The 14,753-nt window shown below is 47.7% G+C and overlaps 1 protein-coding gene across 3 annotated transcripts in view; it reads left to right on the plus strand.

The window, feature by feature from the left end:
- DSCAM (DS cell adhesion molecule) overlaps nucleotides 1-14,753 on the plus strand; it is a 722,199-nt gene that overhangs the window by 406,423 nt on the left and 301,023 nt on the right. For all 3 annotated transcript variants that reach the window (XM_070071799.1, XM_070071800.1, XM_070071801.1), the window contains exons 5-6: nucleotides 5,581-5,859; nucleotides 9,785-10,060. In XM_070071799.1, the coding sequence (XP_069927900.1) occupies nucleotides 5,581-5,859; nucleotides 9,785-10,060 (555 nt within the window). The remainder of the gene's footprint in view (nucleotides 1-5,580; nucleotides 5,860-9,784; nucleotides 10,061-14,753) is intronic.

Genomic DNA, 14,753 nt, shown 5'->3' on the forward strand with positions numbered 1-14,753 from the left:
AAACTCGACCACAATACCAGCACGACCAATGTAGTTAGCAAATGCACAGAGGACCTGAGAGGACATTTCTGAAAAGAAGAAATACCAATGTCCAACAGATATTTGAAAATAATGCTCAGTATCTCTAGCCATCAGGGAGGTGCCAATCATGACCACTTGTGATCTCACCTCACCTGTGTCAGAATGGCCATTACCCAAAAGCCAGAGAGCCGCAGACTCTGTGAGGGTGTGGAGAAAGGTGAACTCTTATCCCCTAGTGGCGGGAATGTAAATTAGTGCAGCCACTGTGGAAAACAGTGTGGAGGTTTCTTTTAAAGACCAGAAGTGGAGCTGTCCTATGACTGAACAATCCCACTACTGCATATAAAGCCACCGTGAACTTTGGGCAGTATCTTTGGACATCCAGCAAAACAGGGGAGTGCAGTCAGAGGTGGTTCCATCTTCTCAGTTGACACCCGAGAATCCTGTGGACAAATCAGCCACCATCTGCCACGCCTGTCTCTTCTTAACTAATCAGCCCATAAGTAAGTAACTCCTCCTTCAACAGCCTGTCTGGAACTTCCTTTGCAAGGAGGTAGCATGAAGTCATGAGGCTGTTGCCGGCATGGGCTCCATACCTGGTACTGTGGAGTCCCAGTGTCAGCTCATGAATGGGCATGTGGAGTACTGGAGTTTGGAATGCTTCAGCGAGTGACAGGTGGGATTTCAGAAGCATCCCGGAAGCTGTCACATGCTCTCTAGGAGACTACTTATGTCCCGGCGTTGTCCATGTCTCCACTGCTCTCGTAAGGGGCCAGCGAAGTAAAATGAGCCACAGGTCTACCTCTGATGATTACAAGGGGCGTCAGTACAGTGTTTTCGTTCTGATTTTAATTGTGCCTGTTGACTGTCCACAGTGGCTTACTCTAGAATCATAGTAAAGAGTTATTTTTTTTTTGACAGGCAGAGTGGACAGTGAGAGAGAGAGACAGAGAGAAAGGTCTTCCTTTGCCGTTGGTTCACCCTCCAATGGCCGCCGCGGCCGGCGCGCTGCGGCCGGCGCACCGCGCTGATCCGATGGCAGGAGCCAGGAGCCAGGTGCTTTTCCTGGTCTCCCATGGGGTGCAGGGCCCAAGCACCTGGGCCATCCTCCACTGCACTCCCTGGCCACAGCAGAGGGCTGGCCTGGAAGAGGGGCAACCGGGACAGAATCCGGCGCCCCGACCGGGACTAGAACCCGGTGTGCCGGCGCCGCTAGGCGGAGGATTAGCCTAGTGAGCCGCGGTGCCGGCCGTAGAATCATAGTAAAGAGTTATTTTAAAGAGATCTTTCTGGATGGCTTGTTGCTGTTGTTTGAAAACACAGAAGTTTACTTCCTACAAGAACCCGAGAAGCCAGCTCGGCAGCCTCGCGTTCAGCTGGGACAAGTTCATCATTCTGATCTGTCACCTTTGTGGTTAGGGTCCGTTCTCCAGGTCACCACATAGACCAGTGTGACTGCTGGAGCTCCAGCCTTCATGGAGAAGACAAAGGGGAGAAGACATGAGGATGCCCCCTCCCCTGCAGCTAACTCGCCTACCTCATAGCAGCCTTTCCTGCACGTTCACAGATTGTCTCCAAGAACATCTCAGAGTTTATTTTTCCTGCTTTATTGAGATATATTTGACACATGAAAATTACATGTATTTAAGTTGTACAATGTGGTGTTTTGGTATGAGAGTATGTATGCTTTGTGAAATGATTACCACAATCAAATAACGTACCCGTCATTCCACGTATCACAGTCAGCACGCTTGTGTGCATTGTGTGTGGTGAGGATATTTCAGATCTGTCTTCACAAATTTCAGGTGTACAATACAGTTTTGTTATTTACAGTCTCCATGATGTGCACACATCTCCAGAACCTACATATAACATAACTGAAACCACATGCTACCACCCACCAGATGGACAGAAATCCCTCTGCTACTGTATGTCCAAAGAAAGTGAAATCAGTGTCTCAAAGAGGTATTTCTGATCTCATGCCATTGCCACACAAGTCACAATAGCTGGTATGGCGATGACATGTGTGAGTGTCAGTGGATGAAGATAAAGAAAAAGTGGTGTGTTTGTGCATTGGCACATATGTGTGTGTACAGTGTGTATAATGGGGTATATGTATGCACATATATGCATGTGTACGTGTGCACATACATGTTGTACATGTGTGTATACACGTGTGTACATAGGCTTGCCTGCATGTACACGTGCATATACATGTTGTACATGCATGTATACACGTATTACATGCATATGTGTATAGGATTGCATGTGTGTATATGTGCACATACATATTGTGCATGTGTCTATACACGTGTGTACATACATATGTGTATAGGCTTGCATGTGTGTACATGTGCATTTATGTATACATGCATGTACACACTATATTCATGTGTATGTGTATATACATGTGTTGTATGTACAGGCATGTGTATATGTGTATGTGGGTATACATATGTGTGTATGCATGCTTATATTCATATATGTGTTCATGCATATATGCGTGTGCACTTATACATGGGTATTGTGCATATGTTTATGTACATGTGTGCATCTGTGTATATATGAGTGAAGATGTGCATGTGCATATATGTGTGTGAATACATGTGTAAATATTTTTGCATATGCATGCACATGTGAGTGCAGACATGTGTATATATATGTGTATGTGTGAACTTGTGTGTATATAATTGTGTGTATATATCTGTGAGTGATCATATGTATGTCTGTGCGTACCTATATGTGTGTATGAGTGTATATTGTATTTTACATGTCTCTATACTTCTGTGTTTGTGTGTGTTTATATGAACATGTGTATAAAGGAGTATTTTCAGCCTCAATTAATCAGGAAACCCTTCCATTTGTGACAACATGGATGGACCCAGGGGTCATTATGCTGGCTGAAATAACAGAGACACAGAATAACAGACACTGCATCCTCACCTACAGCTGTGATCTAAACAACTGAGCTCCTCCATGAGTGTAAGCAGGGTTTCCAGAGACTGAGAGCTGGGATGGAGGGAGAGATGCTGTACTTTGTACAAGCTTTGTACAAGGCTCCCTGTGGACAATGGATGTCAGTGTTTCGCTGTCAGGTTGACTGAAGATCGATGCAGAGCTGTGGGGCGTTTCCAAGTGAGACTTAGAGGAGGTTCGAGGAGCCGGGAGCCACCGTCTCCTCTGTAACGATTTTGTGGAGACCAGTGTGGCCACTCATGCCTGTGTCTTAGTGGGATCTCTCAACAGGAAGAAATTAGGAGAGGGAGCATGGAACGGCCTTTGAGCGTCCGTTCATCCTCCAGATAATAACGTAGCGCTCATAACCTTGAGCCTCACTTCCTCCGAAGTCTTCGAGGTCACCGAGCTGAGTGGTTCCCACAATCCTGTTCTTGAGAATCTTCTCCCCTCACTTCATCTGACTCCACAGTGTGGTGCAGGCTGCACATCGCTCAGTGAACGGGCAGATCATTCACTGCTACTTCCCAAAAGCAGGGCTGTGCCGGGTGATAACCTGGACTGTTCCTCTGGCATTTCTTTGCTGGTTTTGTATCTTTAAAATATGTTGCCCCATGAACTTCCAATGTGGACAATATAGACATACACATATGAAGTACTTTTTCTTTAAAACAGAAATGTTAATATCACAGAGTGAGGGGTTTATGACAGTGATAACAAGAGGACAAGAAGGGTGTGATGTCGCGTACGTGGTGGGTTCAGTGAAGCAATATTTACAACTGCATTTTCAATGATATGACATTTGCACAGGTTTTATACTCTCTATTCATTAACCTCTACAATTAAGAGAAATATGTGATATTTCTCTTTCTGGATTTGACTTATTTCACTTAGCATAATGATCTTCAGTTTCTACCATTTTGTTGCGAATGTCAGGATGTCATTCTGCTTTAGGCTAAGTAATAGTCTTTTACAAAAAAGATTTATTTATTTATTGAAAGGCAGAGTTAGAGAGAGAGAGAGGGAGAGAGAGAAAGGGATAAAGATCTTCCATGCACTGGTTCACTCCCCAGTTGGCTCCAATGGCTGGAGCTGGGTCAGTCTAAAGCCATGAGTCAGCAGCCTCTTCCAGGTCTCCCACCCATGTGGGGAAGGTACGTGGACCATCTTCCACTGCTTTCCCAGGTGCATTAGCAGGGAACTGGACTGGAAGTGGAGCAGCTGGGACTTGAACCAGCGCCCATATGGGATGCTGATGCTGCAGGCAGTCAAGTGCTTACACCAGCTGTGGGTCTAAGAACAAGGTATCCCAGAGGTCAGTGCAGTTCATCGAGAACCTGGCTTGATGCCTTGATTTGGTTGTGAGGAGGGAATAGCAGCTGAGAAGCTACAGCCAAACAGCTGCAAGTGCGGTTACCTGGCTGAGCTCTGCCAGAAACGCAGCACGGTGTTCAGATTCCAGCGTTTCATTCACCAGGATGAAGCCTACTCAGCCCCAGGCGGATGCTGGTTGGCTCCTTAGTTATTCACAGCCCTTTCCCTTCTGTTACAATGCATTCAGTCTCTGGTCCTGCTGACCTGGGAGGGCCAGGTGACTTTGCAACTTCAGGCGGCTTCTCAAGGCCGGTTTCTGGAAGTCCAAGGGGAAACACTGAAACATTGTTTATCTGTTTGGACAAACACTCTCCTTCAGAGGCTGGGAACATCCAGCCTGCCGCAGGCTGCCGAGGCCAGCGAAATCATTTGGCCTGGCCCTGCCAAGGCAGCTGCAGGTGGGACTTGGAATTCAATAAATCTATAGCAGGCCAATGTTTCAGCTGATAATGTTGCATGGCCTGCAAATGCTGTTATAAATATCCACTCGGCCCTGGCAGAAAAATGTCCCCATGCCTGCTCTAGTCGGCCACGGGAGCAGTGGTTCTCCAGGTGTAAGGAGGAAAAGACAGGTATACCCCGTGTGGTTACAGAGCAGCCATGGAGACTAAGGTACATGGGTACCCTCTACCCCTCTCTCTACCCCAGTACACCCCTTCACTCCCCCTATAATGTCCCCCGACTTCGTCTCCTTCACCACACTTAGTACAGATAGGCTATTTCATTTGTCTCCTTGAGCGTGGCCTGGTCCCCATCCACCCCTCCCCAACAGCCTGTGATCTCAACTGCCAAACCCTGTGCTGGTCCTGGATGCGAGGATCAATAAATATCTGTGAGATGTATAAGCGAAAGACTTGCAAAGCCGAGAACTACGTGGAAAACTCATGAAATAATTTTACTAATGTTAGGAAACCATCTCTGCTGTGGCAGAAAGGGGATGTTTGATGTTCTCAGAACGCGTGTGCTTGAATCCAGTGAAATATAAGGCTCTGGGTATTTTAGTGACCGTGTTAAAAATGGCAAGCAGAAGTGTCCAAATTCTCATGAATTAGGAGCCGAGAAGTGTGTGTGAGCAGGGCATTTTCTTCTGTTTCCATGCAAAATCTTAATCTGCTGTATGCGGAGTTGGTGTGATGAATAGGATATAAATTGCACCTGAAGCCCTATGATTCTACGAGTCCGTGTCAGCTCCTCATTCACCGTGTCTAAGCGCTTGTGTTTCCTCCGCAGACCCCGCGAACTCAGCCCCGTCCATCCTGGATGGGTTTGATCATCGCAAAGCCATGGCTGGGCAGCGCGTGGAGCTCCCTTGCAAAGCGCTTGGGCACCCTGAGCCAGACTACCGCTGGCTGAAGGACAACATGCCCCTGGAACTTTCAGGAAGGTTCCAGAAGACCGTGACGGGGCTGCTCATCGAGAACACCCGTCCCTCCGACTCAGGCAGCTACGTGTGTGAAGTGTCCAACAGATATGGAACTGCTAAGGTGATAGGCCGCCTGTACGTGAAACGTAAGTTGGTGGTAGCTTGGGACGGTGACTGAGGCTGGCCTCTGCTGATGAGTTCCTGCATAGAACAGTCTCCCGCTTTCTCTGTAGCCTTCCATTGGCCTCACAAGGGTCTTTCTGATATTCATCGCACTTTGCAGAGGAGGAAGTTCAAGCTCAGAAAAAAAATGTGCAAGGGAATGCATCTGAAGCCTATTGAGTGTGGGATTTGGGTTCCGTCTGATCCCCAAAACTCTGAGATTCAGGCCATGGGACTTCTACACTTCCGAGGAAACATCACCCAGCTTTTGAATTCAGGATGGCCAGCCTCTCTCGAGACAGACAGGGGGCTAAGACAGGACTGTTCTTTCAGTATAAGGTGGCCCATGCAGGTGGCTGGCTGTGGCCTGGTTCCAGAAGGTCATTTAAATTCCTATTAGCAGCAGAAATGCAGACCTCCCCATGATCCAGATATTGGATTTGGACGCAGTATTCTACATCACGTAGTGCGAGCGAGATGGGTGTAATTCCTCTTCAGTTGATTATTGTGGTAGCCTTGAGAGATGTTCTAAGAAGGATGCTGGAGGCAGGCTTGGGGAAAGGGGAGCTGTGATTCTTGGGAAGATGGCATGCACCCTACTCTGGTCAGACTCCCTCAGTGTTGCTCCTGGAGAGAACACTTCAAAGTGCATTACCCGAGAACCCAGCCAGGATGAGACACCAAGCCATGGTCAGACAGCTTGTTCTCAGTTGGCAGTATAATTGTGTGTGTGTGTGTGTGTGTGTTGCCCCATCCCTGTGCTGTCTATGGGTCTCTCTCTTTAGTGTCACCCCAGGTACAGACTGCCTGAGCACAGCACCAGCCCGAGAGAATGCATTCAGATTACATATCCCAGTGCCTGTCTGGACCCAGCAGTGTGGCCTGAGTCCAGCAAATACCATCCCAACATGCTTAGGCTGTGGTTAGAAAGAAAGGAGAGGTAACACGTGCACTTCTAAAGCTGGAGAAGTGTGAGGAGGCGATGAGGCAGCGACAGACGGCCAGCAAGAATTACTCCCACAGGCTCAGCGCGTCTCTAGTGTTACAGCACCTCTCCTGGCTCCATATCCATTACGGAGTAAAGTCCACATCTCAAGTTAGCATTGAAGGCTTCAGCAAGCCTGTCTGGTCGTACTTGCAATGTTATGCTTTGTGCAACCTATACCTGCCCAATCTCACTTCTTCCTGATCCCTGTATAAACCCATCCTGCTCCTGGATGCAATTCCTGGTGCTCCCTCCACCCGAAGGGATCTTCTGAAGCGTCCCACGTCCCTAGGTCAAGCAGCATGCCCCGAGCCCAGTGACGTGTCCCCACCCCCTCCAGTCATATGCACGACGGCTCTCTAACTGGCATCGCACAGCATCTGCTTTTTAGAAGTTGTTTGTGGAAAAGCCTGAATGGTGATGGTGCCTGTTTGCATGGCTGGAGTCTTTGCCATGTTCAGAGGCCTCCGATGCCTGCCCCTCTCTCTCTCTCTCTCTCTCTCTCTCTCTCTCTCTCTCTCTTTAAAGATTTGTTTATTTATTTGCATGGCAGAGTTACAGAGAGGCAGAGAGAGAGAGAGAGCGCGCACTAGACAGAGGTCTTGGGCCATCTTCAACTGCTTTCCCAGGCCATAGAGAGCTGGATGGGAAGAGGAGCAGCCGGGACTTGAACAAGTGCCCATATGGGATGCTGGTGCTGCAGGCGATGGCTTTAGCCACTGCACCGCAGCGCAGGCCCCTCCCCAGTGCTTCCTGAGCGTTGCCTCCCCCCTTCCGATTGCACAGGGCATCGCTTCCTGGTTCTTTTCTCTCCTGTCCAGATGGGAAGAGTCCTGCTGGGTTCAATGTTCAGAACCCTCTTCTCTATGGCCTCTCCTCTTCTGGTTCTCTCTTTCATTCGTATGGCTTCGAAGGTTGCCCCTCTGAAAGGAAACTCCGAATCTCTGTGTTTGGTGTTCCTGGCTTCCTTCCTGGGTGTCAGCCTGCCATCTCTCCCAATTTTACAGCAGGTGACCAACTGGCACTTCCAAAAATGGGGTAAAATATCAGATGAAACCCTCCACCCTGTCTTCCTTCTAAGAGGCTCTGGGACTGACAGATGCATCCTGCAACCCCCCACATGCAGACTTTAAATCTTAAATTCTAAGCCTTTCCTTTCTTTGTTTTAAAGATTTTATTTATTTGGGAGGCAGAGTTACAGACTGAGAGAGGGAAAGACAGAGAGAGAGGTCTTCCATCTGCTGGTTCACTCCCCAGTTGGCTGCAATGGCCAGAGCTGGGCTGATCTGAAGCCAGGAGCCAGGAGCTTCCTCCAGGTCTCCCACCTGAGTGCAGGGGCCCAAGGACTTGGGCCATCTTCCACTGCTTTCCCAGGCCATAGCAGAGAGCTGGATTGGAAGTGGAGCAGCCAGGACTTGAACCAGCGCCCATATGGGATGCCGACACTGCAGGCAGAAGCTTAACCCACTACACCACACTGCCGGCCCTCAGACTTTTGTTTCTACATCCAAGTTCTGCCAAGCCCCAGAGATTGGTCTCATAGTGTTTTGTACTTGCCCCTCCACTAAGTGTTTCTGGCAGCTCTTGGCTGACAGTTTTCCCTGTGCTAATCTGTCTACTGTTACGTGCACAACAAATTCTCCTAAAAACACGCTTGACTGCAGCAGTCACTTGCTACGCATTCTTGGATGCTTCCTTTGTTCTCACTGCTGTAACTCCAAAACCTCAACACCCTCTACATTCTGGTTTGTGACAGCTTCGTGGTTTTCCCCCTGTTCTGCTTCAGGGAGCCTCTGATGCATCCACAGTGGGTGGCAGATGCTTCCCCAGACTGGGCTGTGCTTTGTGCCCTCACCACGTGGTTCTATTCTCTAAGAGGCGCTCTTTCCATCCTGGCTGGACTCAGGGCTCTCCATCCTGATACCTGAGGACGCCCCTGGTTTTCCTGAGGATCCTGACCCATGCACTACATGCCCAGCCCAGCCCCTTCTTCCCTCTGCTTGGCTGCAATGGTGTTTTCGTCCTTGTCTCTAAATCTAGAACCAAAGAGCAAAGTCCCTGGACCCGAAGACGCTCAGTGCTTTGATGAGAAGTCAGGAACAACTAGAATTAAAAAAAAAAAAAAACACTATTTTTGGTCATTTACCTGTTGAATGCATTTGTCTATTTAATCATTCTTCTTTAGTAAAATGGAGACAGCACACAACTTAGAGTATTGTGAAAAGAGTTATTTACGTAATGAGTAAAAGAAGTTTGCTGATTTAATGGCACATGTTTGTTGCACCACACATATTACCCCTCGTTGTCTCCTTGTGGGCTTAGCCCCATCCTCAACACAAAGGAGTTTATTAAATTATACTCTACATTGAATTGTGTTTATCAGATTGAAGCACAAGAGGTCAGGAATAGGAATGCCAACTCCGTTAGCTGCATCTCAAGGAAACAATTCTATTTCTTTCAAAACTCTGTGTAATACATTGGCTAGGTTAAGCCATATACAGCATAGGAGTAAGCTTTGTGTGTGTGTGTGTGTGTGTGTGTAATGACCCAGGGCAAACCCATCAATACTTTCTCAGAACAAGGCAAATAGGATTTATATATTGAAAAGCAGTATGTTCCTGTTGGTAACCGGCATGTTGTAATTCTTACTGTCATTGGATGAATACCATCATCCTCACATCCACTCGGTGACAAAGCAGTTTGACCAGCATCATTCTATTACTTACACAGAGAAACAAGAGTGGAAAGAAATATCAACAGTGGTATTTCGAGAATGGTGCACTACAAAATACTGTGAAATCTAAGAAGAAATGGAACACGTGTGCCTTGATGCATTTGCCTTTTCCAAAGTCTAGCGTGGTGGTGAAGTGCTTTCTGCATATGTGATGACTGTGCCTTTTCTTCTCTCTTGTCCAACTCTCCAGAGCCCCTAAAGGCCACCATCAGTCCCAGGAAGGTTAAAAGCAGCGTGGGGAGCCAGGTCTCCTTGTCCTGCAGCGTGACGGGCACTGAAGACCAGGAGCTCTCCTGGTACCGCAATGGCGAAGTCCTCAACCCTGGCAAAAATGTGCGGATCACAGGGACCAACCACGAAAACCTTATCATGGATCACATGGTCAAAAGTGACGGTGGTGCGTACCAGTGCTTCGTGCGCAAGGACAAGCTGTCGGCGCAGGACTACGTGCAGGTGGTCCTGGAAGGTGAGTGGGCCTTGGCGGAGGGCGCAGCTGCGAAAGATCCCAAACCCAGAGCATTCCGAATAGAGGAGCAAAGGGCAAGGCGGTGCTGACTACGTGGTTTGAGGATTTCTGTCTCTCTAGCCGGCTAACAAGTCCACGCTAGATTTTTTTTTCAGGCTAAATCAGGCAAATAAGGGAGGAGGGTCATTCTGATGAGGATGGAATTGTGCATGTTATAAGGAACCTAAAGCAACATACAAGGATAACTTCGTGTGTGTAAAGTTCTTGTTAAGGCATAAACCACAGACGCTGGGCACCTACCGTTTGGTTGACGATTCCTGGTCCTCTCGGCCAGGGCTTCCTCATCAGGGCTTGTCTGGAGGCTGCTTTGCAGGATGCACTGCAGGGTGTTGAGCAGAATCTCCGTCCCCTGAGCTGGTGGCACCCAGCTTCCACCTTGCAGCCATCACAGACGTCCTCGGACACTGCCACACGTCCAGGGATGGGTGATAAGGGACTTCCCTAACCAAGGCGTGCCACTCTGGCAGTGAGCCATAAGCCAGCATGGTGCTGGGTGGGGTGAAACGTGGTGTCCGGTCTGTCCCCAGCTGGGTCCAGACGTTTGTCTGCAGAAGCAGGCGAGTGGGATTTGTAAGGAGTTACTCTGGGTACAGCAGGTGTTAGGCATGCTCTACCACTGGCTTTGCTTAACTGGTTGCTGCAAACTTAAAGCTTTCAGGAACTTCAGCAGGGAAAGAAACTACGACAGGAACGTTCAAATCAGACTCTGTTACCACCGGTCCATTGCAGCCACTTCTATCTGTCCTAATGCACATTCTGTCTTTACACATCATTGAAAATTCATCTGCTGTCATCATTTGATAAAAATAACGACATGATTTTCCTACATTCGGAAGAGAGAACAAAATCCATTATAAAATTAAGTTTGTATGTGTCATAATACTGAGATATATTTCTATTACTTGTTTTAAACTTTGGCTAATTTTTAAGAAGAAGCAAGATTCCTATTTTGATTCGTGCGTTTCCTTGCAGAGAATGACTCTATAAGCCGAGGTAAAATTAGCTGATGGCTGACCTTAAATTAAATGCCTGACATGGTGACTAAGAGCATAAAGTAATTAATTTGTCCAGAGCCAGCGTGCTCGTGATGGTGCACTCTGGTCCTTACACCGTCACCGTTTCTAGATTCTTTGCAGAAAAGGGAGCGATTACCACCTGCCAAGGCCTCGTTACCTCGGCAACCATCTCACGTGACCAAGGAGACTTAAAGAGCATATTGATGATCCATAATGATGTCAAAGAGTTCAGGTTGTCAGAGAGTGACAGCCAGAAAGATTTCAACGACACACTCAGGTCTCACTGGGAAAATAATGTCTGCTTTCATCTCCAAAAAAAGCCGTCACTTGAACAAAAAAGGGGGTGGGGGCAGAGGAGCAGCCGAACACACTCGGGGGTGTATTTGCTGCGTGTCAGCTTCCATTCAGGACAGAGACTTCCACTTATTTTGTTCTCTGCTGAGAGATGACAGTGCTAATGGAGCAAAAGAGAGCAGAAGTGGAATTACACACACAGGCCTTACACCTGCTTTAAAACGGGGCCTAGCCAGTATCCTCTGGGGACGTCCCGTGATTCCCATGAGGCAGCTGCGGGTGCAAGCAACAAGACAGAGACCCGTGACACCAGGAGCCAACAGTGACCGCTGAGACAGTGGAGAGTTGGGGGTGTTTTTTAACAAGAAAATTGGATTCTAAGGCTGGTGCGGCGGCTCACTAGGCTAATCTTCCGCCTTGCAGCACCGGCACACTGGGTTCTAGTCCTGGTCGGGGCGCCGGATTCTGTCCCGGTTGCCCCTCTTCCAGGCCAGCTCTCTGCTGTGGCCAGGGAGTGCAGTGGAGGATGGCCCAAGTGCTTGGGCCCTGCACCCCATGGGAGACCAGGAGAAGCACCTGGCTCCTGCCATTGGATCAGTGCAGTGCGCCAGCCAAAGCAGCCATTGGAGGGTGAACCAACGGCAAAGGAAGACCTTTCTCTCTGTCTCTCTCTCTCACTGTTCAATCTGCCTGTCAAAAAAAAAAAAAAAATTGGACTCTAATAAGTACAGGTTCAAAGTGAAACCAGAGGACTTGGGGAATGGAATCATAAAGAAGAAGTTCCAGTTCTTGATAGGGTGGAAGGGCAGGCCAGATTAACCCACAAGCAGATAAAAATTAGGAACTTTCGAGAAACAATGCTAGAGGGACAACAAATGCAGCAGAAAGGATTTGACTTTGAAAGACTGGAATAGGATTAGGAGGTACCTGCATTGCCACCATTTCCCCCAGAACACTCCCAACTTGCTACAGAAAGAACTGGAAGGAGCTGCTGTCTTCTGGGGTTGGGGGATCCAGGACGTGGCTCTGGGCTACTGAAACGCCTGCAAAGTGCATGGGTGGAGCAGAAACCCAGACAGAAGAAACAACAGCATTGTCTGCAGATCTCCAGATATCCCCCTTGGAAAACGTGGGTGGCACCCGAACCACAAAATGTGGGAGAGAATCCTAGTCCACAGTAAACAATAATGAGACATTGATAAAGGGTGCTGTGAGCAGAGGACAGGAGAGAAAGCAGGCAGTGGGGACAGACCCTGCGAGGACCCAGGTGTTAGAAGGAGCGGATCAGGAGTTTAAAGTGCTATTTAAAATATTAGCAATATGGGGCCAACGCTGTGGTGTAGTAGATTAAGCCGGTTCAAATCCCAGCTGCTCCACTACCCATCCAGCTCTCTGCTGTGCCCTGGGAAAGCAGTGGAAGATGGCCCAAGTGTTTGGGCCCCTGCACTGTGTGGGAGACCTGGAGGAAGCTCCTGGCTCCTGGCTTCAGATCAGCCCAGCTCTGGCCTTTGCAGTCATTTTGAGAGTGAACCAACAGATGAAAGACCTCTCTGTCTATAGCTCTGACTCTCAAATAAATCTTTTAAAAAAATGGTCAATAACATAAAGGAAAATATAGACATAATGAGAAAGACAAACAGATAAATATAAAATGTAAAAGAAAATTAATAGAAGTGAAAAAACGTACGTATTTGCTTTAACAAAAGATTGGAGAAGAAAGAAGAAAAAACAATGAAGTTGAACATAGATAGAAAATATTTCATTTGAAACATGGAAAGAATCCTGCAAAGTAAATGCGTGAACCTCAGTTACATGCGAGACATTGTCAGGTGGCCTGACATCCGTGTAACCAGAGGTGCAGAAGGAGACAGACAATGAAGCTGAAATTTTTTTTGAAGAAATAATGGCCATAATTTTCTCAAATTTGCTACTATTAGAAAAATGAAGCCTCAAGAATTGGCTTTGTGGGCCGGCGCCGCGGCTCAATACGCTAATGCTCCGCCTGCGGTGCCGGCACACCGGGTTCTAGTCCCAGTCAGGGCACCGGATTATTTCCTGGTTGCCCCTCTTCCAGGCCAGCCCTCTGCTGTGGCCCGGGAGTGCAGTGGAGGATGGCCCAGGTGCTTGGGCCCTGCACCCCATGGGAGACCAGGAGAAGCACCTGGCTCCTGCCATCGGATCAGCGCAGTGCGCCGGCTGCAGCACACTGGCCATGGCGGCCATTGGAGGGTGAACCAACAGTAAAGGAAGACCTTTCTCTCTGTCTCTCTCTCTCTCTCACTGTCCACTCTGCCTGTCAAAAACAATAAAATAAAAATAAATAAATGAAAGAACTGGCTTTGTGGCACAGCAGGTCAAGCCACTGCTTGCAACACATGCATCCCACATCAGGGCACCACTTCAAGTCCTCGTCGCTCTGCTTCCAACCCAGCTCCTTGCTAATGTGCCTGGGAAAGCAGCAGAATATGACCCAAGTGCTTGGGCCCCATGTGGGAGGCCTGGATGGAGTCCCTGGCTCCTGGCTTTGGCCTGGCCCAGAACCAGCTCTGTGCCCCTTTGGGTGAGAGAACCAACATATGGAACATCCCTCTCTCTGTCTTTCCTTCCCTCTTTCTCTGTCACTCTTTCAAATAAATAGATAAGTTTATTTTGAAAATGAAGCTACAGATCCAAGAAACACAGCAAACCTCAGGAATAAACACAAAGATATTTATGTGCTGGTTCCTCATCGTCCAGCTGCTTAATACCAAAGGTAATGAGAAGCTCTTGTACGTGAGGGGGAAATCAATACCAACTATGGATAACTTCCCTGTGGGTGTTTTGGGGGGCAGAAGAAATGGAGCAATGTCTTTAGATTGGTGAAAAGATCAAACCAGAACACAGCCCTGAAGATCTAGACTTGCATAGAAAAAATGGTCTTCAGAATTTAAGGCCAAAAAAGGGCCTTTTCAATAAGCAAAATGTGGAAGGATGTGAAGTGAGAAGACTTGCACATCAAGAAGTGGTGAGGGTGAAGAAGAGAAGGTAAGGTAGAAACTCAGACCAGCAGGGGGGCATCAGGGCAGCATGAAAAACAATCGAAACACAAGTTTCTTTGGCGCAAAACATTTTTGAAATCCGTACATACAAAGGGCCTATCAAAGTTCATGAAAAATGTATATTTTAGAAAAATTACATGAATTCTTCATATTAAAATAGACTTATTTAAATTCTCTGTCACATGAGCTTTTGGAAGTACCCTTGTGTAGGGATAAAGAACATGAGAAGTGATAAAAATGTCCATAGACATTTAGCAAACTATTTTTCCTGCTTTAAATTTTTAA

This window comes from Oryctolagus cuniculus, chromosome 4 (genome assembly GCF_964237555.1).
Source record: "Oryctolagus cuniculus chromosome 4, mOryCun1.1, whole genome shotgun sequence".
Taxonomy (NCBI): Eukaryota; Metazoa; Chordata; class Mammalia; order Lagomorpha; family Leporidae; genus Oryctolagus; species Oryctolagus cuniculus.